Source organism: Palaemon carinicauda, chromosome 21 (assembly GCF_036898095.1).
Source record: "Palaemon carinicauda isolate YSFRI2023 chromosome 21, ASM3689809v2, whole genome shotgun sequence".
Classification (NCBI taxonomy): Eukaryota; Metazoa; Arthropoda; class Malacostraca; order Decapoda; family Palaemonidae; genus Palaemon; species Palaemon carinicauda.
The window spans coordinates 28,048,148-28,073,957 of record NC_090745.1 but is presented as its reverse complement, the minus strand read 5'-3'; the positions used below and the strand labels follow the sequence as shown (position 1 = coordinate 28,073,957).

The 25,810-nt window shown below is 41.7% G+C and overlaps 1 protein-coding gene across 1 annotated transcript in view; it reads right to left on the bottom strand.

Moving 5' to 3' along the window:
* The window catches only part of LOC137615242 (rho guanine nucleotide exchange factor 38-like), a 396,680-nt gene that overhangs the window by 24,954 nt on the left and 345,916 nt on the right, over positions 1-25,810 (bottom strand). Inside the window, exon 15 of the mRNA XM_068344950.1 lies at positions 22,783-23,186. Within this exon, the coding sequence (XP_068201051.1) occupies positions 22,783-23,186 (404 nt within the window). The remainder of the gene's footprint in view (positions 1-22,782; positions 23,187-25,810) is intronic.

Genomic DNA, 25,810 nt, shown 5'->3' with positions numbered 1-25,810 from the left:
TGTCAATAAGCCTGGTCCTGTACAGAAGCAAAGGAGATGACTCCAGCAACCTCTGATCTGTCTATCATAGGGATAAATGGACTGATAGAGCCTGGCCGGTCTAAGAAGATTGGTACATGGTCAAAAGAGGGATCCCTTCTCCCAAAAGGTATAGCAGTATGGAATAACATACCTGGCATATAATGAACAATGGCTTGTTATACACTCCATCATCCTCTGCCTTGTCTAGGGAGGCTGTGGGAGATACTTCTCTAGATTCCAGAGAATGGAGCTCAGAAGTGTAGCTTACCAGCATCGTCAGATTCAGCAAGTAATATTTTGACTGCTTTATCCCTAAGAGAGGGACACACAGACTAAAGGAGAAGAGCCAGTCTTTCTACCTTCATTCCAGACATACACCTCTATATTACCATAAACAAGATGCTTACTGTCAAGCATGGGAGCTGGCCTTGATACACAACTACTTGAGCAGCCACCACAGGATCAAACATAAAGGTGTCAAGTGACTTTTGGGTATACTCCCGTAGATTTAGGGCCATGAAGGTAGTCTAGTGCTAATTACCCAAGCTTTCAACACCTGGCTAACTACAAGATTCCTCTTGAACGCAGTAGTTGAAGCGTTGTGAACTAAAAATGAAAGCATTGAGGTATAGTTAGGAAAAATACAAATTAATTTTAAAAATTTTTATGTTTTTAAGTACTGTAAATACTTTAGCAAAGATGTGTTATCGTCAATGTTTGTATATACTGTACATTATGATCTTCCCCATCCTAAAGGCCTTACGGCTCCTCTCTCTGTTTTATAGAGTAATGGCGCCCGCCATCCAGTAGGGAACCGAGACGAAAGCAAGCACAGGACACCATATTCCTTGGTGTTTACAGTTAAGCAGTTTTTTTATTGCCCGAAATCTCCAGCAAAAAACAAATTATTTGTTGACCCAGTATCCTTCACAGACAATAAGTGGACCTTTCAGCGAAAGTAGGATAGAAACTGGATACCATTTATCATGTGTTATTTCTATTGTGTGATCAGTTTTATCACTGACAGTCATGTTCCCATAACAATGTAATTGCGTCTTTTATCTTTTGACACTGATTTTTCATGGGTAGTGTTGCATGTACAAGTTCCCAGAAATAAATGACCACAATGTACAGCATAAAAAGTTTCAGTAGCAGTCAAACTTTAAGGGTAGTCAATGTCCAGACCTTGCTGACTAATTGTGTGAATAGTGCACCACAATGTTGCAGGATTCTCTTAAGCTTGAAGCTTTCTTATGTACCTTGACGGTAAGGCTCTGTTTTTTATGTAAACGGTTTGAAGGGTTAGCATCAAACACAAGATAGGACAGTATTTTTGAAAAAAATATTTTTCTTTTTCATATCTTTGTTCTTGATGTGAGGCTTACTGAATAACCTATTCCTAGTGACTTTGTATTGATATAGGAGAGTCTAACATGTGAATGGTTGCTTTTTTCTCAAATCAATTTTTTAATTTAGTAATTGCTCTTAAAGTCCTATTCATTATTGTAGATCAATGTTTCTTTTCTATAATTAATGTACCTTTTATTTTTTTCCTTTTGAAATAAACTTTTTTTATGTTCTTAAACAGTAGTACAATATGCGCGTTTTCACATAGTGTGTCCCCTCCCCTCTCAACCCTTTTCCTTCATATTATTTAGTAATAAATTAAAAAGAAATTTTACCTAAAAAAGATAGAGCTATGCCATTGTTCTGAAGAACTCTGTACAGAGTACAGCGGGAAAAAAGATGACATACTCAAGCTAGAATGTAAGGAAATTCCAAGGTTCTTACTGGATCTCTTTTCCGTGTATAATAATAAAGGGGTGGTGCCCAATGCCCATTTTTTCTTAACTGTTTCCTTTTTTTGCCCAGATCTCCAGGCATTCCACCATATTTTCATGATAGTTAAGATATAGTGTGGTCAGCATTCTGACACTAGGACATATGCGTGCTACGTGCAGTCAGTCTTAAAACCACTACATAATTTGTGGTGACCAGACCCAGGAAACACCTAGCCTTTGGATATGACATCAACGTTGACCAAGGGTTGAAAGGCTAAGAAGAGCCTTAGTTGAGATGTAGAGGGCCTCAGTTTGATTGTGAGTGACCTGGCGACTCGGGTAAAATGGCGCTAAAGAGCAATGAGTCATTGCCAAAATGCCACATTGCCACTGGGGTTACAACCACAATGACCACCAGTGCCCCTTTTATGTCACCAGCTTAGCCAAATGTCAATGGTCTTGCAATTTCTGTAACTGGAAGGGGACCAGTGATTGGAAGTCTCCAGCCCCCTCCAGGGTTCTCAATGGTACTCTCACTTGTACCAGAATTATGGGAGTCTCTTGCTTGGAGTGGGCCTCTTGCCTCCCCACTTATTCCATCAACCAACCTTTTTAGTTCACCAGAGACTTCGGCAAGTGGACTAAGGGAGCAGCTTGGTTGACCCAGCAGTATCCAGTAGGCCGATAAAGGTTCCAGCAGCTGAAGCCGAAGCAGTTCTTGCCAAGATGGGAGCCATTCTAAAGCGTAGATGCCACGCCAAGTAAAGTACAAGACCAGCCATACTCAAAATGACGAATTTGTCACAGGAGTTGACCAGTGAAGATTCTGACAGTGAGTTTTCTGGTGACACTTCCAGCCCCTCCTCCAGAGTCAGCTCGACCGATGGTGTCTCTGTCGACTAAGCCTAGGTCCTCCAGTCAGACCGCCATCTATTTGACCTGTTCAGGGACCTTGATTCTAGGAAGAGCCCCAAGCCTGGGATCTTTCAGCAAGAAACTGGCCAAAGATTTGCCGATTTGTGAAGGATTTTGAGGCTTACTGTGCCAGTAGATATACAGCAGGAGGTTCTGGTCCATGAACTGCTGAGCTAGGAAGGTACCTGAAAGGGGGAGATCAAAGAGGTCAAAGGGGCTTCGAGATCTCATACCCAGATATGAAGGCACACCTCCTTGACTAATGCCAATAAGCCCGAGACACGCGATGCTGGGAAGAAAGCCCAATTCAACACTACCACCTGTGGGGATGGCGAACTGTTGAAAATTTATGCCTTGCGGTTGGCCTGTGTACAAGTCAGCATACCTTCAGCGTAGCTTGGACCAGAGAAAGCAGAGACGTAAGCTCCTCAAAACAGTTCCAAGCAGAGCTACGAGTTGGCTAGAACAATCTCTGGCCACTATCAATACCTCTGCTAGCCATCAGGCCACTTGGTAGGATGTCCTACACCTGTTGGGTGTTCTCGATGGGACATCCCGTCAGCAAAGCCAGAGGGCAGAGGACTAGGCCATTAGTTGTGTGGGACAGTCATAGCATGGCTCATATTACGACAGGGTTGCCATAGCAGGCCCCAACGGTTTTCCTGCACCCGACTGAGTCTACCCACACATTACTCCTCAACCTGTCCCCAAAGCCTGCACCTGTGGAAGTACGCCTGCCACCATCGCGCACCCCGGATAGATCTCCGCAGTTCCAGAAGAAGTACTGTGCTTTGTGCGAGAAACCTGGGCATGTTGTTGTGCATGATTGCCACAGACGTCTAAACCTGTGCCTACACTGTGGCTCAGCTAACCATCATGTCATGCAGTGGGGGCAACAGGTGACCCCTATGCAAAGAAGTCAGCTACTGCCTGCAGCCCTGGGAAGGAAACCCCTTCCGTCAAGACTCCTTCTAGGTGGAGGGCAGTACCTGTGAACACTATTACAACTCCATCATCCTACTCTGGTTCGACCAGTAGCAGGGAGAGCTAAAGTGGGAGTGAATCCATTGCTTCTTTTCGGACTGTTGAGAAGAGGATGAAAAGCAAGAAATCAAAGACCAGGAAATAATCTAGAACCGAGGAGTATCATAGGGCATTAAACACCAGACCTTCGGTGTAGAAGACAGGGCTACATCGAATGAGGGCGAGTGCTAGGAAGCCTGCTCCTAGTATTCTGGTGGCAGTCTCGGAAATCCCGTTTTTTAAGGTTACCCCTCAACCTTAGAAAAGGTCATAGTACATCCAATGACACTTTCAGGATTAACCAGTGATAACCTGTCCTCAACACTGTCCATAGCTTCTCCAAATGACTCTTCCAGGGAAGAAGTAGGAACTGAGGCTGTACTGAAAACCCTTCGTAAGGCTAACCTGGTGCAGTTGGCTCCTGTACAATTCATGGTTGTCCCAATTACCTTGTCTGAGTGTCCACTAGAAGCGTTGGATGCTCTTATTGACTCTAAGTTGAGGTCAACCTCTTGTCATTGAGTGTAGTGCAGGATTACCAGCTGCAGATGATGCCCAACATCACTGAACTGAAGGGTTTAGGACAAACAGAATCTGAGACCTTAGGTACTGTACTGTTAATCCCAATACTAAATGGAATGACTATAACCCAGGATGTGTCCCATGTAGTACCTTCAGGGACTATGACTGAGCAAATGAGGCTTGATTACCAGTTCTTGAGAGCAAATGGGGTGATAGTTAATGGAGCCCAAAATCAGCAGAGCGTTAGCGGTACTCCCCAAGAGCCTCTTTGGGAGTGTTGTCAGCAAGTGCTTCACAAACTTGAAGTTCACATGGGCGATTCAATCAGGATTGCCAGTATAGTGCCTGTACTTGTTCCTATCACTGTAGATTTTTCCAAGGGGCTTGACACCTCTTCTAGGTGTCGTGCTTGTCTGACCAATTGTTGACCAAAGATGTATTATGGCAACATCATAATCCCCAGTCTGTCAAGAAAAGCTACAGTGATCCCTGGTATCCTAGAACTGAAAGATGGAAAAGATTGTTTAATCAAGGGTTCATCTGAAGGATTGATTGATTATTAGGTATTATCTGGCATCAAAACAGCAGGGGTCATTGATGCCAAATAATATAGTTAACGATTATTATGTATCTTATTTCAACTCATGATTAAATCTTATTAAATAAACCAGTATCCATAAGAAATTTAAAAAGGCAATCCACATTGCATTCAGGTCCCAAAATTTTAGGTAGTATGTAAATGCCACTGCTATCCTTACAATTATGAGAATGGCGTAATCTCTCGGTCAAGTAACTTGGACACTTGGTTAATATATGTTTCACAGTCAGTGGCACCAAGCAATCTTCACAGAATGGCTGATGTTTTCCACTCATCAGAAAGCTGTGCGTCAATCTGGTGTGACCAATTCTCATTCAGCACAGTACGACTTCTCTTGACCTTTGCATGTCAAAATATGCCCCTGGATGAGATGATTTAACAATTTCACTCATTTTTTGATTTTCCAACTCCCAATAAATGTTCCAAGTTTTTCTAAGTACGGACTGAATAACGGGGTACATATCTTTTGCAGGTAGCAAAAAGTTATTTCCTATACAGCCATGAACTGCTTCCTTTGCCAGAGAGTCAGCTTTCTCATTTCCCTTGATATCGACATGAGCAGGAACCCAACAAAATTTAATATTCTTACCTCTATTTCCCAGTAGATATAGCCATTCAAGAATTTCGATTATTATTGGATGCAGTGAATTAAAGTGGTTCATTGCCATCAATACACTCAAGGAGTCGCTAAAAATAACATAATCTTTATGAAGTAGCCGGAAGATATCCTACACTGCCATTAAAATAGCATACATTCAGCTGTAAAAATGGATGCTTAGTTAGGTAATCTAATACTTCGATTAAAATTTGGAAAACATATCCCAAATCCAACGCCAGCGCTGGACTTGGATCCATCCGTAAAAACGAAAACAGAGTCCTTATGGCATTCTATGTGCTCCAAGAAAGTAACTCTCATTATCTCCTTGGATGTTTCTCGTTTTGAATCTAATATACATTTACAGAAATCTACAGAGGGTAGATTCCATAGAGGTACTTTAGAATACTCTACAGGTAAAATTTTACCCTTGGGGATTTCAAAGTCCTCCAAGGTTCTTAAAGCTCTATACCCTAATGGTTTAGGGTATCTAGGATGATTATCATAAAAACTAGTACATTTTAAATTAATAACCGTATCATATGTGAGTGACTTTGGCAGCTTCTGAAGTCTAAACCAGTACTGAACCAGCGATGACTGGCGGTGAAGCTCCAAAGGCATTTCACAAGCATCTACTAACAGACTAGATATGGGAGATGACTTAAAAGCTCCACTGGCTAGTCTTATTCCAGCATTGTGTACAGAGTCTAATACAGTAATGCCAATGTTGTTTTTGTTGCTGAGGAATATATTTCACATCCATATGCAACTTTAGATGCAATATATCCTTTGTAAAGCATTAGAAGGTGCTTCCGATCAGCACCTCAAGAAGTATGGGATAAAATTCTAATCAAATTAAGAGACTGAATACATTTAACTTTCCAATTTTTAATATGAGGAACCCATGTTAATTTACTGTCAAATAATACCACTAAAAACAAGGTCTCATCTTTGCAAGAAATTCTTTTCCCATATATGTATAAGTCAGGGTCCGGATGAATACCTCTTATACGGCAGAAATGCATCACCACAGTTTTCGAAGCTGAAAACTTGAATCCTCGTTTGGCAGCCCGTTCTGCTACCCTATTAATAGTTAGCTGAATCTTTCTTTCGGCAACAGCCATCCATGATACTGCAAATGAGATAGAGAGGTCATCGACAAATAGGGTGTGCATGACATCATGAGGGATTATGTTACTAATACCATTTATGGATAAGGCAAATAATGTTACACTAATGACACTGCCTTGTGGAACACCTTCTTGATTATGAATTGATGAGAATGTATTTCCTACTCTAACTTTAAATTGACGGTTACTCAGTTACGATCTAACAAACATTGGCAATTCCCCTCTCAAACCAATTTCATGAATGGTTTGAAGAATACCATGTCTCCAGGTGGTATTGTATGCCTTCTCCAAGTCAAAGAAAATAGATATGTGATGCTTTTTGCTGGCAAAAGATTCACAAATTGATGCCTCTAATCTTGCTAAGACATCAATGCATGATTGCATTCGTCGGAAGCCACACTGTGAGGGGTTAATAAGTCCTTTCTGTTCTAAAACCCATAACAGTCATACTTTCACCTTCTTTTCCATCAATTTACATATAAAAGATGTTAATGCAATTGGCCGATAGTTGGTCATAATTTTGCTATCTTTTCCAGGTTTCAAAAAGGCTAAAATTATACAAATGCTCCAAATATTAGGGAATAGACTTTCTTTCCAAATTCTATTGATGATAATGAGTAAAAAAAAAATAGTTTCTATAGGTAAATGTTTAATCATTGAATATGTGATATTATCAATTCCAGGAGCCGAATCATTACACGTAGACAGGGCTGACAAAAGCTCTTTCATGCTAAAAGGCAAATTATATGATTCTATTCTTATAGCTCCAAAGTCGAGAGGTTGATTCTTTTCTTGTATACGTTGTTGGTGATACATAGATGTAGGAGTTTTTGAGGAGATTTTTGAAAAATTATCTGCAAATACTTCACTTACATTCCTTGGATTTTGTAATATTTGACCATGACATTCAATTACAGGTGATGGGAAAGGTACATGTTTCCAGCTAATCTTTCTTATTTTTGTCCAGACCTTCGTTAAGTTACTCTTCCAATTAATTTTGGATATAAAGTTTATCCAAGACTGGTGCTTAGCCTGTTTGATTTGGTATCTAAACTGGGCTCTTGCTTTCTTATAACAAATTAAGTAATAATTAAAAGGATGATGCCGATATCGAGTAAATGCAGCTCTCATAGATTTACGAGTTATTCGACATTGAATATTCCACCAAGGGACTGGTTTTTGTGTAAACTGACCTGCAGTTCGAGGAATTGACTTATTACTGGCATCTATAATGATTTTATTAAAAAATTCAAGGGCTTCCTCTACAGTGGGAAAATTATCAGCATCAATTTCTACCAATGTAAGCACTGTAAACAATGCCCAATTAGCTTTATCAATTACCCATCTTGGAGATCTTGGTAAAGCTATTTCATCAACTAATTTAATTACAATTGGAAAATGGTCACTTCCAATACCTTCATCCATTACTTCCCATGAAAAATCTAAAAAGCACCCAGGAGTGCATAATGAGATATCTATAGATGAAAGGGTTCCATTTTGTACATGAAAATGTGTTGGTGCCCCAGTATTTAAAACAGCAAGCTCTTTCTCTTCAATGAAAGAAAAAATTTGATTGCCTCGGGAGTTGGAAATAATATCCCCCCCCCCCCCACATAGGATGTCTCCCGTTAAAGTCTCCCAAGAGTAAAAACAGCTTAGGAAGCTGATCTATCAAGTTATCAAGTTCTTGCTTCAGGTTTTGGTCATCTCGATTGGGTGGCAGATATATGGAATATATGGTGTATGATCATTTTAAATGCATTTGTATGGCTACTGCTTAAAGATTTGTTTGTAAACTAATCTTGTTATGGATGACATCTCGTCGCACCAGTAATGCACATCCACCATGTCTATCTTCATGTTCCTGGACTTCATTATGATAAAATAAATATTCTCTGGGACATACTTTATTTTGGCCTAGCATTGTTTCTTGTAAGGATAATAGGATTGGGAAATTTTCCTTAATTAGTATTTTCAAAGATTCATATTTAGCTCTGAGGCCTTGGCAATTCCATTGAAGTATTGTGAGTTTGCTATCATTTAGTGCAAATTATGATTTATTTTTATTTAAACGTTTTATCTTAGTGGCATTTCTTATAGGGAAAGTTTTTAATGCTGATTATTTATCAATATTTTCTGGCAGTCTCCCTTCTGGGGTTCTCTCTCTCTTCTTATTTTCTTTAAGATTATTGACAGTTTCAGGTAATGGACTGTCTTCTTCCATGTTGGTATTGTCTAATGACGTGTTTGTGTCAATATTTACAACACTTTTAGCTGGATTTGAAATCTTTTCAAATGGTGCAGGTTGCTTTAGATTATCTTTATTATGTTCTTCAAGCAGATGTTCTGAGCTTTCTTTGGATCCAGAAGGTTTCTAAGTATCTTTCCATTCTTCCAATACCTGTTTTGATTTTTCTACACTTTCCTGACTCAGATTTACAATAGAGCTTTCATCTTGTATAACCACCCTTAAATCTTTCTTTATTTTGGAATCTGGGATATTTTTGTCATTGTACTTAGGCAAACTTTTCTTCAAAACCAATGAAAAAGGTTGCCCTGGACTTATCTGTTTTTCAAGAGCTCTTTTACGAGCCTCTTTAAAAGTAACCCTTTCCTTGGTTCGAATGGCCTGAATTTCTTTCCCAAAAATAAACTTCACACAACTTTTCGATGTTGCTGGGTGTGCTTTCCAACAATGAATTCAGCAGGGGCTTTCTATACAAGCTCCATGACTATTTTTGCCACAGTTTGCACAGACACCGGGCTTATTATTTAATTTTTTTTTACATTTTTGGCTTAGGTAGCCATACATTTGGCAATGGTAGCATCGCAATGGTGAAGGAATGAAGGGTTTCACCTTCAAAGATAGCCATCCAACTTTAATAGCATTGGGTAGTCTACACTGGTCAAAAGTTGAAACCAAAGTAGTGAGAGGGACACTTTGTTCTCCAACTCTCTTTCTCATTCTTCCAACTTTTACTACTCCTTGATCTCCCAGTTCATTCTCAATTTCTTTTTCCTCTAGCTCTAACAATTCTGTCACATATATTACATCCCTACTCTGGTTAAAAAAGGGGTGTGAAAAGCATTTGACATTATGACCGTCCAATGTTGAAAGAGCTTTCAATCTTTCACTTTGTATTGGGGACAGTGTCTCTATCAGGAGACTTCCATTTCCTTGAGGAAGAATTTTTGGTTGCCCTCCACATTTATTTACTATTTCCCTGTTGACTTTAAAAACATTTACATGTTCATGTCTTCCATTTTCAAAATCCAGTATCAAAAATTTCTCGTAATTTACTACTTCATAGTGACCAGGTAATATTTCGGCTTTTCTGCATTTTTCTGTCCTGTCATCACTTCTTACTTTCTCTATCTTCTTCTCTAATATATTCTTATGATCATTTTTTATATGACACGAGTAAGGTTCTAAGGTTACAATATTAGAACCTGAGTTGGGGTTGTCAATACCAAGGTCCAAGTTTGTCCTTTTCATGTTGTCATCAGAGGTGTTGTGGTTTTTCGAAAGACCAAGCCGGGCTATCCACCTCTTATCGGAGGATGTCAGTCCTCCTATCCCATGTGGCCCAACACGAGAAGAGGCTTCAGCAGGGACCAGTCCTCTATTAGAGAGGGGCTGCCTCTCTTAAGGTGGGCGTACACTGGTCAGTGGGGGTGGTTAGCCCCTCCCACCGGCGACTCCAATGCCTGGCATCACCCATTACCTGCAAATATGGGTGACTTACAACCGAATCACTGGAGCCCGACTCTTAACAGACTTGGTCTGCACCCAATGGGGTCTGCCAGAGGGTGATGGCATCTAAATTGGCACAGGTTAAGATGGAATGCCGTCCATCCCACACTGTGCCAAATCCAAAGCAGCCAAAGCATAATTAAACAAGCCAAAGTCCTCAACAAGATCGAGCCCAAAAGGAAGAGATGGGAGGAAAAAAAAAGAAATAACCAAAAGGAAAAGAGAAAGTGCTGACTGATTTAGCTGGATCAACAGTTGGGCACTAAGGTCCAGTGGGAAAGTAGTTCCAACTGTTCATTAGAGCCCAGCTGCTAATCCCTAAGCCCCCCATCCTCATCAAGGCTTCAGCATCTGGGGGGGTCATCTGAAGGAATTGCCAAGAACAAGAAGGGTTATCTCTTGGGGAAGGTGTTTACCATGGAAATGTGGATGCTCCAATGTCCTGCCTGATAGCCCAGGAGTGGGACCTGACACCTGAACCCAGCATATTGGAAGAGATAGACAACCTGTCTATCTCTGACTACCTGGATTCTTTTCAGAAGGACCACTTTCGTCAGATGCTTCGACGTCATCTTCCAGTCATCAGTACTGGTGACGATGATGTGGGAGAGTGCTCAAGCATACCGATACACATCCACCTGTATGATGAGATACCCATTTATCAGAGAGTTCGACGGTTTGCAAAACCTAACGCTGAGGCCATCGAAGAACAGTGCAAAGAGGTGCATGAACTGTGTATTATTGAACCCAGCATCTCTCCTTGGTCTTTGCCCATTGTTCCAGACCGAAAAAAGGACAACAGTATACGGTTGTGTGTGGACTACCGTAACTGATAAGTTTCTGATGCCAAACATGGCAGATTCTGTATTTGGGCTACAAGGAGTCAAAAATTTTACAACCCTTGACCTGGTTCGTTGATATTACCAGTTCCTGTTGGCAGAGGACAGTAAAGAATACGCGGCTTTCTCTTCCGCCTTAGGACAATTATTGTTTGGACAGAACAATGCACCTGAAGTGTTCCAGAAAGAAATGCAGGGTATTCTACAAGAGTGCCCAAAAGCCAAGGTGATTGTCTACATTGATGACATCTTGACCCTTGGCGCTTTTTTCGAGGAACACCTGAAACTGGTAGGACAAGTTTTGGCTACTCTCTAGAAGCAAGGGTTCAGGATAAAACTCGGGAAGTGTTCTTGGGTTCAAGCTGAGGTTGAGTATCTTGGTCATCTGGTTGGACGTTCTGGATGTGTAAGCTACTAGAATACATCCAGAAAATGGAGGACTTCCCTAAGCTTACCACTGTGTGTGAGCTCTGGAGATTCTTGGGACTGGTAAATTTCCAACGGAAGTTTATCCCCATTTGCTCACAGATAGCAAAACCATTTTCTGCAAAGACTGGGGGTCGAAAATTGCAAGGGACCAAAAAACTGAAATGGACTGCAGAAAATGACTGTGCCTTTGAGCACTTGAAGGAACTAATCAAGGAGGACATTGTTGTCGTACCCAGACTACTCAGCTGATGCTAAACCCATGGAGTTGTTTGATAACACTTTGGGCGAGAGTGCTGGTGCTTGTCTGTGTCAGGAGTCCTTGGAGCATCCAGGGGAGTGTCGCGTTACAGCGTACAATTCCATGACCTTCCTTGGCTGCCAGACCCATTACTCTACCACTAAGTGCGAGTTGACTGCTCTGCGATGGGGAGTAAAAACCTTCAGGGCCTTCTTCTATGGTCAGTTCTTTATAATTCATTCTGATCACAGTTCCTTGATATATCTTCATGACATGAAGATGGTGGACAGTCGTCTAGCAGGGACACTGGAGGACCTGTCCGAATTTAACTTTGTTGTTAACTACTGTCCAGGTGATCAGAATGCCAAAGCAGACTGGTTATCCTACTGGCCCGCATTAACTGACTGTCTGCTTGCTACTGAACCTACATCTCCCAAGTTGCCTACTGGACTGGCCTTATATAAGGTTTGTGGTGGTCCAGATTCTCTCATAGAATCTTTGGAGCTAGTCGTGAACTGTTGGATGGAAGGGTCAGGTATTGTACCCAACTCTCAGCTGAAGGGAGCCAAGCTCCGGGATGCCCTAGTTCAGCAGTTTCTGAAAGACGCCAGTCGACTAGGCTTCAAACTGGACAAGAATAGGAGAAACAAGATCAAGGCAATGCATTTTCCAGGTACAGTACCAGCTTTGGAGTTGCTCTCGGCAGCATCTAAGCTATTGAACCTGGAAATCTGGGTCTTTTATGGTCCCACTTGTGCTGTAGTTTAGTGATCCATCCATGACTGAGCCTATGTGTGTGCATCTTAGTGTCGGTCTGGAGTGCATTTTAACCCTCTCATCAAGCTCTGTAATTACGTCCCTCCAACTGACGTGATTCTGAGACATAAGACAGATGTGAAAGCTCGTGTGCCTGCCACTGAGGGCTTGGCTGAAGATGATCAGGAAGCTTCAGAGAATTGTCCTGTAATCCAGTACATGACTGAAAAGGCCCCTTGTCAATCCAGTTGTAAGCATATCTCAGTATTCAGCAGTAATTTTAATAATGTTACAGGAAACATCACATTGTGCACTTGTTGATATTGGGACAGGTTTGTCTTGTCAGAGAGTCCATACTGAGCCAACTTAGCATAGAGTACCAAGTACTGTCAGGAGAACAGTTAGAGGGGTTGACCGGTACCTGTACTAGCATTCTAGGCTACAACCAGTTAGAGGTAAAGTGTCCTTCCAGGTGGAGATTACCGCTGTTTAACTATGCGGTGGTAGCTGCCAAAGACCTTAACTTCTGTTTTGTCCTTGGTAGGAATCAACTGGATGCAGCCTACCTGACCATAGATTCACCCCAAAACCAGTTATTGTATGACCACACTACTGTCCTTCAATTGTCTCTCAAGTCTCAAGGTATAGTACTCTGTCTCACCGCTGCATACCAAGACCACAGTTATAAAGATGACTGACCCTGAACCGGATCAAGTAGTGTTCTCCGAGAATGCTCTTCTGCCTTCTAGTCAGGTGGTCAAGATCCAGGGAGATCACTGACACATCCAATACATCATCAAGAGGATCTACTCCAGGGTTCCTACATCTTGGGGTTTAACACTCTGTCATATAGATGTTGGTCTGACCTGCAGGTGTACCATGGTCTGCTAGTGAAATGGAACCCAAATGGTTCGATAGTCCCTCTAGTCCCCTTCAATGTCCTGACTGACCTAGTCGCAGAAACACACCTCCAGAATGCTCACTGGGGGATCGGGAAAATGAATACAATGCTCCATCGACCCTTTTGGCACAAATCTTTGATTAGTGTAACCAGGAATATGTACCAGACGTGTCAGGAATGTCAGACTTGTAAGGTTACAAGGGAGGTGGTTGCCCCACCAAGCTTGAAAATAGTGATCTCTTTTTTTGAATTGGTCACTATGGACCTTGGGAGTCTCTCAACAGCCAACACTGGTTTCATTGAGTGTCTGATGGTAGTCGACCATTATTCCAATTGGGTGACAGCTGTGTCCATAAGGAATAAGAGGAGCAGTACAATATGCCAAGCACTTGAAGACCGAGTCTTTCCTGTTATTCCACGTGTTCAGGTCCGGATATAGACTGATAATGGCCCAAAATTATTTCCTCGGAATTTACTGAGAGTTGGAACGGTACAATGTTGTAGATGTCAAAACAACTCCATATAAACCCTCTAGCAATGGTGTAGTGGCGTGAGTAAACCATTCAATTGGTGAGTTACCGAGGGTGGCTTCTTGGGAATCTCGGAAATGGAACCAGTATTTATCCCGCACACAGTTCTCAGCTACAACCATTCCCACCACACTGAGATTGGTTGCACTCCAGCTGAGAACATACTGAAGAGTGCTCACGATGTTAATAGTATCCCATTGCTGTCAGTAGAATTGAGAGCCCCTTGGGCTGAAGGACATTCTCTGTACAAGCCGTTCAAAGAGGGTTCTCTGGTTCTTAAGAAGGTGCACCAGCTGGGACACCTGTCAAAATGGCTCATCCCTAGGTTTGAGGGGGTCTTCCGTGTTACTAAGGTACACAAGAATAAAGTTACCTATGAGCTGCAGAGGATGCATGATGGTGAACTGCTATAAGCTCACCATATCCAGCTAAAGGCCTGGCTTGAACCTCCAGTCTATCTTAGGAGGCACTTTCTTTGGTATCCGAGGGGTATTGATCCTGTAACTGAGACTTAGAATAGTTCAGGACTTGTGGATAATAGTCCGACTTCCTCTGAAGACTTGGAGTTCCGATTCTAATAATGATAGTAACTCATATGGTGTGGCTGCAATAGTCGTATCATACCTTTTGTCTCCAGATTGTAACAAGTCCCAGTGACAAAGGAAAAAGTTACTGTCCTACGAGAACTATTACTCAGCCCAAGCCCATCCTTAAGCCAGCTAGGACTTATGAGAGGAAAAGAGCACTGGATTCTTGGTTATATCCCCTAGAAAATTTTGATGAGACTCTTGTATTGAAGCCTGAATTGGTTTGAGATCATGTGGTCCTCCAACTGTGGAGAACAGCTTTACTGGAATGTGTAATCCCCCAATTTTGACTCCTAAATTGGTGGTTCACTTTCCTGTGCCCGAATTTCCAACAACACATTTCTTAGTAACCTCTCGTTCATCCGCCCGGAAATTGGGAATTTCGGTTAGTTTCAAACATTCCATTGTTGAAATCACTTTCTGCTAGCTTCTTGAGTTCCAGTCCAGACTTGTCTAGACCTGCTAGTTTAGAAAGCCCTGTTTCTGACTCACCACTATCCGTTTATCCTGATTATGACCTTCTTGGCTTTTTGCCACCCAATTATGACGACCGACTGTTGCCTGAAAATCCCACTTTTAGTGGATTAAGTCCCCCATGGACTAGATTGAAAGGTCCAGTTCCTGACCTACCTCTAGTTAAGCCTTGAGTCATGGAGTGAAGGCCTCATCTCACTGTTCTGCCAAAAACAGCAGAAAGGGAATTTTCCTCCACTCCTGAGTTACATGGAATTCAAACCCCTTCAAGCATTCAGATGGAAGTTGGAAACACAGGTCGCAACTCGAGGTTGAAGTGGCACAGTCAGGTTTATCTAATCTAAACATGACAGCTCTGTTTGGGTCTTCTCAATCAGAGCTTTTTCCTGAAACATTGCATAATTTTTCAGGATTTTTGTTTTCTGAGTGTACGGATTCTGTCTCTGGTCTGCATCAGATTATGTCGTTAACCCGCAAATATCAGATGTTATGTGAGGTTATCAAATGGTTAAAGGCACCCTGCTTTCACTTGGAGAGCTGCCTACTTCGCCTATCTTCAGTGCTGCAAGAAATTAGTATTGCTCTCCAACAGATTGTTAAATCCAAGCATATGTTCAGACAGAATTTTGGGACGGAAGAACTATAAAGGTCACATTTAATCAAGCACAGAATTTTTTTTTCTTTATCTCAAGTTTTCTTGCATTAATCACTATTTGATTTTCTTTATTCATACATTGGGGTAGTTGAAGGCTGTGGGACGGGGACACCTTATGTGAGTCATGGTTTGTGTAATTGTTGAAAATAATTGTTGTATATTTCCTATGACCGTGACTAGGTCTTATTACACTTGGTAAATTTTGATTGTACTATAATTGTCCAAAATCGATAAGTTTTGTATCCTATAAATATGATTTTGGACTGCAATTAGAGTAATTTGTTTTTTTTTCTGAATAATTTTATTACTGTGTGTGCCTGTAGATCTTATTTGTAAGGGTTAAGGGTTGGGATGATAAATTGATACCCAATTTAAACAATTACGTATATTCATCCCCAAGTAATTTGTCATCCTAGCCTCTCACTGAATAATTTTTTTGTACGCCAGTATTAAAGACTGTAATAATTTTGATGTATAATAATATTTGCGTTATTGGAGCTGAAGAAATGGATGCTAATCTAATTTTCAGTTTTTATGTACTGTATATCCTTTGTTTCTTTTGATTTATCATCTATTCCCGCCATAGAAATTATTTTATATCACTGAACTCAAATAGGTACTAAATTGGAATTGTATAGATTAGGTGTAGGGCATAGTTGCTTGTCATGAGACAACTTTTAGGATGGACTGAAAAAAAAATTCAAACATTATGGTATAGTTAGGAAAAATACAAATTGATTTTAAAATTGTTCATGTCTTTAGGTAAATACTTAAGCAAAGATATGCTACTGTTAATATTTGTATATATTTCATGCTCTTCCCATCATCCTTATTACCTTATGGCTCCTTCCCTTGTTTTACAGAGCAACGGCACCCTGTACCCAGTAGGGAACTAAGACGAAAGCGAGCATAGGACAGTTTGCTCTGCTGGAGAACTAAGACGTTAGCCATATTTCTTGGTCTTTACAGGTAAGAAGTCTTTTATTGCCTGAAATCCCCAACAAAAATAAGTGTTTGTTGACCTAGTATACTTCAAAGACAGTAAATGGATTTTTCAGTGAAAATAGGATAGTGGCTGGATACCATTTATCATGTGTTATTTCTATTGTGTGATCAGTCTTACCACTAACAGTCGTGTTAAGATCAGAAAGTAATTGCCTCTTTTATCTTTTGACACTGATTTTCCATGGGTAGTGCTGCATGTACTAGCCCCCAGAAATAAGTGCCCACAACGTAGAGTAGAAAAAGTTTCAGTAGCAGTCAAACTTTAAGGTTAGTCAATGTCCAGACCCTGTTGACAAATTGTGTAGATAGTGCACCACAATGTTGCAGGGTTCTCCTAAGCTTGAAGCTTTCTTATGTACCTTGGTCGAAAAGGCTCTGTTTTGATGTAAACGGTTTGAAAAGTTAGCATCATAAATAAATTAGGACAGTAGCCTATTTTTGAAAAAAAAAAAAATTCTCTTTGATATCTTTGTTCTTAATGTGGGGACTTGCTGAATAACCTGTTCCTGGTGACTTTGTATTGATATGGGAGTGTCTAACATGAGAATGTATTTTTTTTTTTCTCAAATCAATTTTTTAATTTAGTAATTTCTGTTCAAGTCCTATTTAGTGTTGTAGATAGACATCTCTTTTCTGTAATTACTGTACCTTTTATTTTTTCCTATTGAAATAAATTTGTTTATGTTCTTAAACAGTAGTATGTGTTTTCTTACATAAAAGAAATCTTACTTTAAAAAGTTAGAGCTATGTCAATGTGCTGAGGAACTCTGTACAGAGTACAATTGGAAGAGTGACGGCATACTCAAAATACAATGCAGTATAAGGAAATTCTAAGGTTCTCGCTGTGTCCCCTTGCCCAGTATAATAATAATCAAGGGGTGGTGCCCAGTGCCCAGTTTTTCCTGACTGTTTGCTCTTTTTGCCCTGATCTCTAGGCATTCCACCATATTTTCATGCAGTGAAAGTTAGAGTGTGGTCGGCATTCTGACACTAGGAAGTCTGTGTGCTACGTCCAACCACAGTCTGGAAACCACTATAGCGTATGCTTATGGATCGTCTCACAAAGCTGGAAAGCGATTGCTCCTTGACACTTTCTTGGTCCTGCCAGTGATGAGGAAGCATCAACAACACTCATGTCTGAGGTGTAGGGTTTGCTTCAGATAGCACCGCAGAGAACCCACGGGATATAGAAGCGTCTCTCAATCACCATCCAACACTTCACATAGAGGGGATGGAGAAGGACTCAAAACTGGGGGTCGTGCCCTGACAGGGTCTAAATTCTAGCCATGAAACCTGCCACAAAACTAAGGGAGACCCCTCAGAGTAGGAAACTAATGCAGAGAGACCGTGCAACTCACCTTTTCTCTTCGCCAATTCTAAAGCAGCAAAAGACAATCTTGAGAGTCAAAACCCTGACTAACGACCTTCTCAAAAGCTCAAACGGATATATGTAAGATCCTTGAAAATGAGGGATAAGTCCCACTCCTGTGGCCTGAGGTCAGCAAGATTGCTCGAAACTCCTCATGAGCATGGACAACTTCTACGAGGAGAGGTCTATACTCTTCAGTCGAAAGACCATGCTCAAGGCTAAGTGGTAGCCTTAAGAGCAGCAACTGAAAAGAGATTCTCTTGGCAAAGGAAGACGAAGAAATTGCAATTTGTGCTACACATTCCAACTGAAGAAGTGTCCCTTCTACAACAATTGACGAAGATAACCCACTTTCCCTGGTAGACAGCAGCAGAGGACCATTGTAAGCACCCAAACATCTCATGAATTGCCTCAAGAAAGGATTTAATTTGGAGATGCTGGAAGTCTTCAACCATGAAGTTCCAACGATTTCCCGGATAGCTGGTACCTCTGAAAGTGAGAGCCATAGAGAGTTCCCTCAGGATCTCAACTACTGCTAACAGATCAGGTTACCCATGAGCATGTGGCAATCTAGGAGCCACCAGGGTCATCCTGAATCCTGACCTGATCCACGTTCGGTTGATAAGCAGACAATTCAGGCTGAATGGCTGTAAGGTATAAAAGTCCATGCAATCCCATGGGCATTAGAAGGCAACTTTGTACACAGGCCACGAGTTTTGAACAAAAGAGCAACACATGAGAAACTTCCTGTTTAGCTATATTGCAAACAGGTCAATTCATGGAGAATACCAAAGAACCAAATGCCTCTCTGCTATGCCGATCTTACAACCTGCCCCTGGCAACTAAGTTATTTGTGAGAATTCTTGCAGAATGTACCTAGCTGACAAATCTATGGCATGGAATGCAGCCCCAATGTGCATCCACTTTCTCAGCTTGCAGAATGGGCACGAGATCATGACCACTTGCTTGAAGTAAGCCTCTAAAGTGTTGTTGCAAAAAATACTTCAGAATACCTCATCAATGTTCTTTGAATGCTTGCAGCACTAGAAAGGCTGCTTGCCCTCCATGACATTCATGAGTAGATGCTTCTTCTGACCACACCCCTGAGATGACAAAGTCATTCAGGTGTGCCCCACCCCTCTTCCAAATCATCAAGCACAGTTGTATAATGGGAAGCAGAAGTCAAGTGCGACTCCCCTGGTGAGGTTTTTCCTTGTTCAGTCAACAAGCAAGAGCATCCTGAGACTCCTGTCCCACTGGAACAATAAGGCACAGGAATACCTAGAGGCTGAATAATGAACCTTCAAACATCAATGAAGAAATCTCTGGTTAAGGCAACCATGAGGAACGAGCAAAGAAAGGTAGCAGAGAAGATTGTCAGTGCCAAGTTGGTATTTTTGTCTTGGACAGAAAAGGTCGCGATACCTGCTTAAGCTTGCTGATGCATTCATGTGATGACAAGACTCTTGCTGCTGCCATGACTATCAGCATGCTCAAATGCTTCAAATTCAGCTTATTTATGAGATTCAATTTTTCCCCATTTTACCACAATCCCCAGATCGTAACATAATTAAGAATTCAAACTCAATCATATAGCAACTGCTCAGCAAAAAAAAAAAAAACCAGGATTAAGCCAGCTGTCCAGATACATCTACAGATGTATCCCTTTTGAGTGGGCCCAAGATGCTACCAAGGTGAACACCTGGATGAACAACTGGGGTGCCGTATACAGTCTGAAGCAGAGAGCCTCGAACTGCTACACTGTACCAATAGGGGGGGAGACAGAGGTATTTTCGAAAGGACTAAAGTATGTGTACTTAAAAGCACGATTCGTTCTGATTTATTAAAAGTAGGAAATCTTTCTCTTTGATGGAACTCCATTTCCCTCCTAAACTTTGTTTGTCACACAAACTCATTCGGTGGAGGAGGATGATGACCAGCCTCTAGCCTCCAACTGACTTCTCCACCAGGAAGAGTCGACAGTAGAAGCAAGGAAAATTATCTTGAATGACTGAGCGCAATCTTCTCCAACATCCCCTCTACCTCTATCCCCAAGGCCAGGGTTTTTAGCAATGTTAGAGGATCATATGATAACTATATCAGTAAGTGAGATAGCAGAGCCAACGATCCTGAAAGGCTAGTAAGCAACTTTCCCAAAGGACACTCACTACCCAAGATTTGGCCCTGTGCCTCTGCCAGGTTGCCTAATGGTACACCATGCAACCACCTACTTTTGGCAGCTTCTTCTCTTCTTCTGCCACTCCCCTCCTCTGGAAGAACCAGGAGAGGTGGCTTGAAAGGGTTGTGCATACACAAGCTTTTTTTAGGAATAAGTTGTGGGGGTCTTGATTGGGGCTAATAAGGGACTGAAGACGGTCCAAGATGGCAGATAACTGCCGGGAAGAGACCCTTGCACTAATCACGACAAAGACGGAAGGAGTAGCTCATACTCTTCCCTTTGCTGATGGGGGTAGGGGAACAGCCAACGCCAAAAAGATCTCTTCACTCCCAACTCATAGTCTTAAATTGCACCCAAGCAAGCAATAATAGCCTCAAGAAGTGTCATCCTCTAAATTCATTCAACCATTCAGGTAGGATGGTAATGGAGGGTGCTGAAGCTCCTCCATCAATCGGGAAACAGAAAGCGTATTAGCCGTATAGACTCGTCCAGCTTGGCTAATGGGATAGCAGGGAACCAAAGCCATGGCTCCATACACTGGCCCCACATACTGTTTCCATCCTGAACCATGTTTGATGGACAAAATAATTCTGTGGAGAGAGAGGTCAGTGACCGGCCTCCAGCGCCCATCTGACTTCTCCACCAAGAAGAATCGACTGTAGAAGTCTAGAAACTCAACACTAATGACTTCGAACATAATCTTTTCCAAAATCCCCTCTACCTCTGTCCCCAAGACCAGGGCTTTAGGCAAGGTTGAAGGATCACATTATAACTATACTATCAGTAAGCAAGATAAGGGGCTCGACAGCCCTGAAAGGGTAGTAAGTAACCGTCCTGAGGGACATTCACAACCAAGTTTCGGCCTTGTACCTCTGCCAGGTTGCCTAATAGCACAAGAAGCAATTGTCCACCTTTCCTTTTCCTTCCCTCCTACTGCTGCTCCCTCTGCCTGGAATGACCAGGTTGGGGGACTTGAAAGGGAATGAATGAATGATTTAAAGTTTTCAGGCATCCTGACATCTGCAGGCATGGTTGAACCAGAGAATTTGGCCGTAGCTCCTTCTAAATGGCTAAGGACCTTAAAGTAAACAACAGACTGGATCAGGGAGTCCTGGAAAGCAGTCCCCTTTTCCAACAACACCTTGACGTGACTCCTCCTTAGGAGAGATGGGGCTGCCAGCAACGATAAGTTTAAAAGCAACAGAGCTACCTCTGAGCAGACTTATTTTGAGAATAAGGAGGCCAAGGGGTGTCTCCTCTTTAAAACTCAGTTGATCCACTGGTTGCTGACTGGTTTGCCAGGAAGGTAGATGCCTTCCCACAAGACAGCATGAAATTCTTGTATTACTTTAGAGCCTCCTGTGTTGATAACCCCATTGATTTGGCAAAGTATGTCACTGCACCCGACCACTGGTCAAGCCAAGAAACCACTTGGAGGGAGTCCATAGCAGAAAATCCATAACTTTCAACTCAGAGGCTGAGCAGACTGCGCCGTCTACTTTTACTCTCTCCAAAGAGATCCCCCCCCCCTTCAGTGCGCAGAATGACGTGTCAACCTAAAAAGGTGCTGACGCAGCAAGCTTGCATATAATTTTCCCATTATTGTAGTTAACAAGTGGTTGATCATGAAAGTCAATGAACTTTCTCTTCTTCAATTTCTGAACATTATCTCAAACTCCGGTAGTTCAAATATCTATGCCGGAATTGGAAAATAGTGAAACATGGAAAGAGAAAACTTATAAAGTACATAGATTCCTCTAGATTCCTTTGAAGTAAATGCAAAGCAAAACTGGTAAAGGTGTATCCAATGTGCCTTATTTTATTTATGCATAACTCCACAAAGCAGTCATCTGCTATATGAACAATAGAGGAAAATTAACATCTTTCCTCCAAACACCTTTGCAGAGTGAACCATTCTCAGCGACTTGTGATGTAATTCCAAAGACATCCCCAATCAATTGGTGAATAAAAAAAAAACACACCAAGGAAATGATCGATTTATCATGGGGAGTTCCAAATAATCCCTATTAAAATTTGTAATTAAATAGTTAAGTTTAGCGATTAACATCTATTATGGTTGGCAATGAGCACCTTTGTAAATACCTACTATAGTTGATTATTCAATTCTATTTTCCAGTTACCTATCTGAAAACAGGTGGTTTGAAGACCCGAACAGCACAAGATATATTACTTTGTTTGAACACAAAATAGAAAATCTATGGTTTCCAAAATTAATTGTAATTCCTGCTGGTATCAACCGTAACCGATCACACAATGGGGAAAACTGATTTAGGTTGACATCAACTACCAAATATCACCCTGGTGGCAGAGACACCCTCTTGAAGGGAAGAAAATTTTGTCTCTTTGTTGTTGTTAGGGTAATGATGATACTGACTCAGTTTCAGGACAAAGCAATATGAATATCAGGGGGGATTCATATAAATAATTAATAAATAATGAATTTACATAAAGATTACTTACTTCTGATGGAGTGAAACCAGTTTGACAGTCTATCTTTGCACATTGTACATCTTGAGCTACATGCAGATTATTTTCATCAGTTTTAACATCTTCATACCATTCCTCTGAAGAACTGGATAAATTCTCCTCATGATTTGAGTTGTTGTGAGAGACAAATGGAGCATTTACTATCTGGCGGCCAGATTGCTGTTGTGAAGTAGGAGCCACCAAATGTTCATGATTAGGATAAAATTCTTGGTGAAAACGATGACTACTCTCATTTTTTGCACTTTCTTTATTATTAGCACTGGGAGACTGAAATGTAGATGATGTGTCTGTATCATGACAAGTATCATCTAGTCTATCTTCTACGACATGAAATTCTGCCAGCTGTAAACATACTTTTCTAACCATCCCAATTTTCTCTGAAAAATAACAAATTCATTGTGAATATAACTTATACTACTTAATTTTAATAAAAGTAACAATAACACAAACCTGAACCTGGTAATGTACTTGATCAGACTGAATTTTGCTTTATATGGGTTTTTGGAGAGGTCCTGTGGCCCCAAGGGCTTTTTCTATGAATGGCTAGAACAAGAATCCAATATGACATAAATACCAAAGAATTATTGTCTCTCCTGCTCTAGGGCCAGTGTTTCAATGTACAAAGCACTGATTCGGTGTGTATAAAAGAGGCCTTCAAGTTCAGGCACTATTGAACTCGACACAGTACGTTCAATGCTGAAAACAAATTGTTATGGGTGACATCATTACTATGTCATCACCAAACACCCCTACTACAGTTGGAGAAAATGCTACCGGCACATCAACTTGCGCCTCCTTGCCACCTCGCATTCCCAAGTGAGATTCAATTGTCCCTCTCCCTCTCCCATGCAAGAGGCACCTCCTCAAAAATAGGGTTTTCCTTCGTCAAAACCCCTTTTTGGAGGATATTGTGCTGTGGGGTCTCTCAGCACTACTACTGGAGCATTAATTAAGTAGACTTGTGCACCACTGAGGACAACGTCAAGGAATTAAGTACACCAACTTACATGTTTATATAGATGAGAAGAAAAACTGACAAGTCTGACTCTCACCTCATAAGGGATGACTGAAGAATGCTGGATGCGTGTCATCACACTTCTCCTGAAGGACCTGGTGGAAATGGTCCTTCTTCTCTTCGGGTCACCAAGTACCACACATGAATGATGTAGGCTACTGCTTGGATATGTTTCAATTAGTGTTTAATGAACATTGTACGTCCAGACCAGCCCATAAAGCTATGGATGTCCTGAAATTGTATATTAGCAATTTTTTTCCCATTGTGGGTTTTAGAGATGGCGACAAGATCAGCTTTTTCAATTAGGGAGTTCTTTACAATACAGATAGTGCCTGTTAAAAGAGGCTTCTTGGTCTGGATATTTTGGAATAAACTACCTTTTGAGAGCAGGGATCATGTATCCAAATCACTCAGAAATGCTTAGTTATTTAGCCATAGTATTGTAAGAATGTGTTTTATTTTATTCGTTTACAATTGGTTATGGGGTATCCCCTCCTTTTTTACTAGTGTTAGCATGTGCCTTTTTTATCAGTCCTGACTCTACCCTGGCCGGAGGCCATGAAGGGTGAATATGCACTTGTGCACCATCCCCTTCTTTCACCTAACTTTATTGGTTTCGTGAGAGTGCCCATACTCCCATGCTGTTGGTTCGTCAAAGCAGGGAGCTGCGGTCCTAAAGGTCCCTCTTGGAGTTGGATAGTGTTTTACAGTTGTCCTAGGGTGACTGTCTTCACTTTCCACTTAGCCTGCATGTTTGGCAAGGCGGCACAGGTCTTGGGAACTTGTTCCCTGTGTCTACTTCTTGTCTTCTCATTGGAACTCATTACCTCCTGTTCTAATGCTGACAGGTAGACTGTGCTGCCTTACAATTTCTTAGGCTTCCTTCTTAGTTTTTGGTAGGCTACCGGCTGGTTGTGAAGACTTGTCCTCTATGCCCTATCACTGCAGATCCCTTAAACACCATTCTTGTTCTAATGTGGCAGTTAGGCCTTCCTGTCCTGCCGCCTTACCAATTTCCGGGTCTCCCATCACCACCCCCTCCCCCTCGTGCCTGCTAGTGCGTCTACCTGCTGTGAAACTTTGTTCCCCGCCCTATCTAGTTCCATGGCGCCTGAAGTACTTTTTGTTGCCACTTTTGGACAGGATAGCTTGTAGGCTATCTAGCCTGGCCCCAGGTGGATGAGATTTTTCCTTCCTTGGATTAATTCTATCTTCTGCCTTAGATACCACTTTTGGGTGGTTTCTCTGTCCCTTCCCCTTCCTGGTTAGGCCATAACCTTATTGAACTGGGAACCTCAGTTCCTCTTGTTAAGTCATCTTACCCTAGCATTTAAGTTTTCCCTCACCCGCTAAGTGGGCTAGGCTTGCCTGCACAGGTTTTTCCTATGGCCTAACCCTATCCAGGTGGAGAGTTGGTACCCCTTGGGGTTCTCCTCTGCCACCTTAGTAGTTGCCTGTCCTGTGACTGCAGGTTCTCATCCTAAGCTATGTACCTCTTGCTGCGGAGTCTTGACTCCTTTGCCTGGTTAGTCTATCTTGGCAGAAGTGTTGCCTACTGTACCTACTTCCTATCTTGTCAGCTTGAGTTCTTTTAGCACTGGATGTGTGTTGGCTATGGGGACATTCCCTCTGCCACCTTAGCTGCAGCTTTAGACTGGTCATCATCTGCTCCTTTTTCTCCTCTTCCATATCTGAGAAACATTGTCCTCTGAAGTTGGTCAATTGGATCCAGCCTGGTTGTCGGAATATCCTTTGAATATCCAATTCTTAGAGTCCTGGCCAGCTATCATTATCTTACGGGTTTAAACCCCCCTCTTTTCATGAGTTAATGGTAATGACCAGATCTTGACAGGTTTCCTTATTTTCTGCCTTTTATTCCTGTGCCTCTCCCGCTGATTGTGGACCCTTCCCCATGGGATTGTCCCCTCTTTTCTTGTCGACTTGACAATGCCTCTGCCGCAATGTGTCGACATGCCTGGGATATTG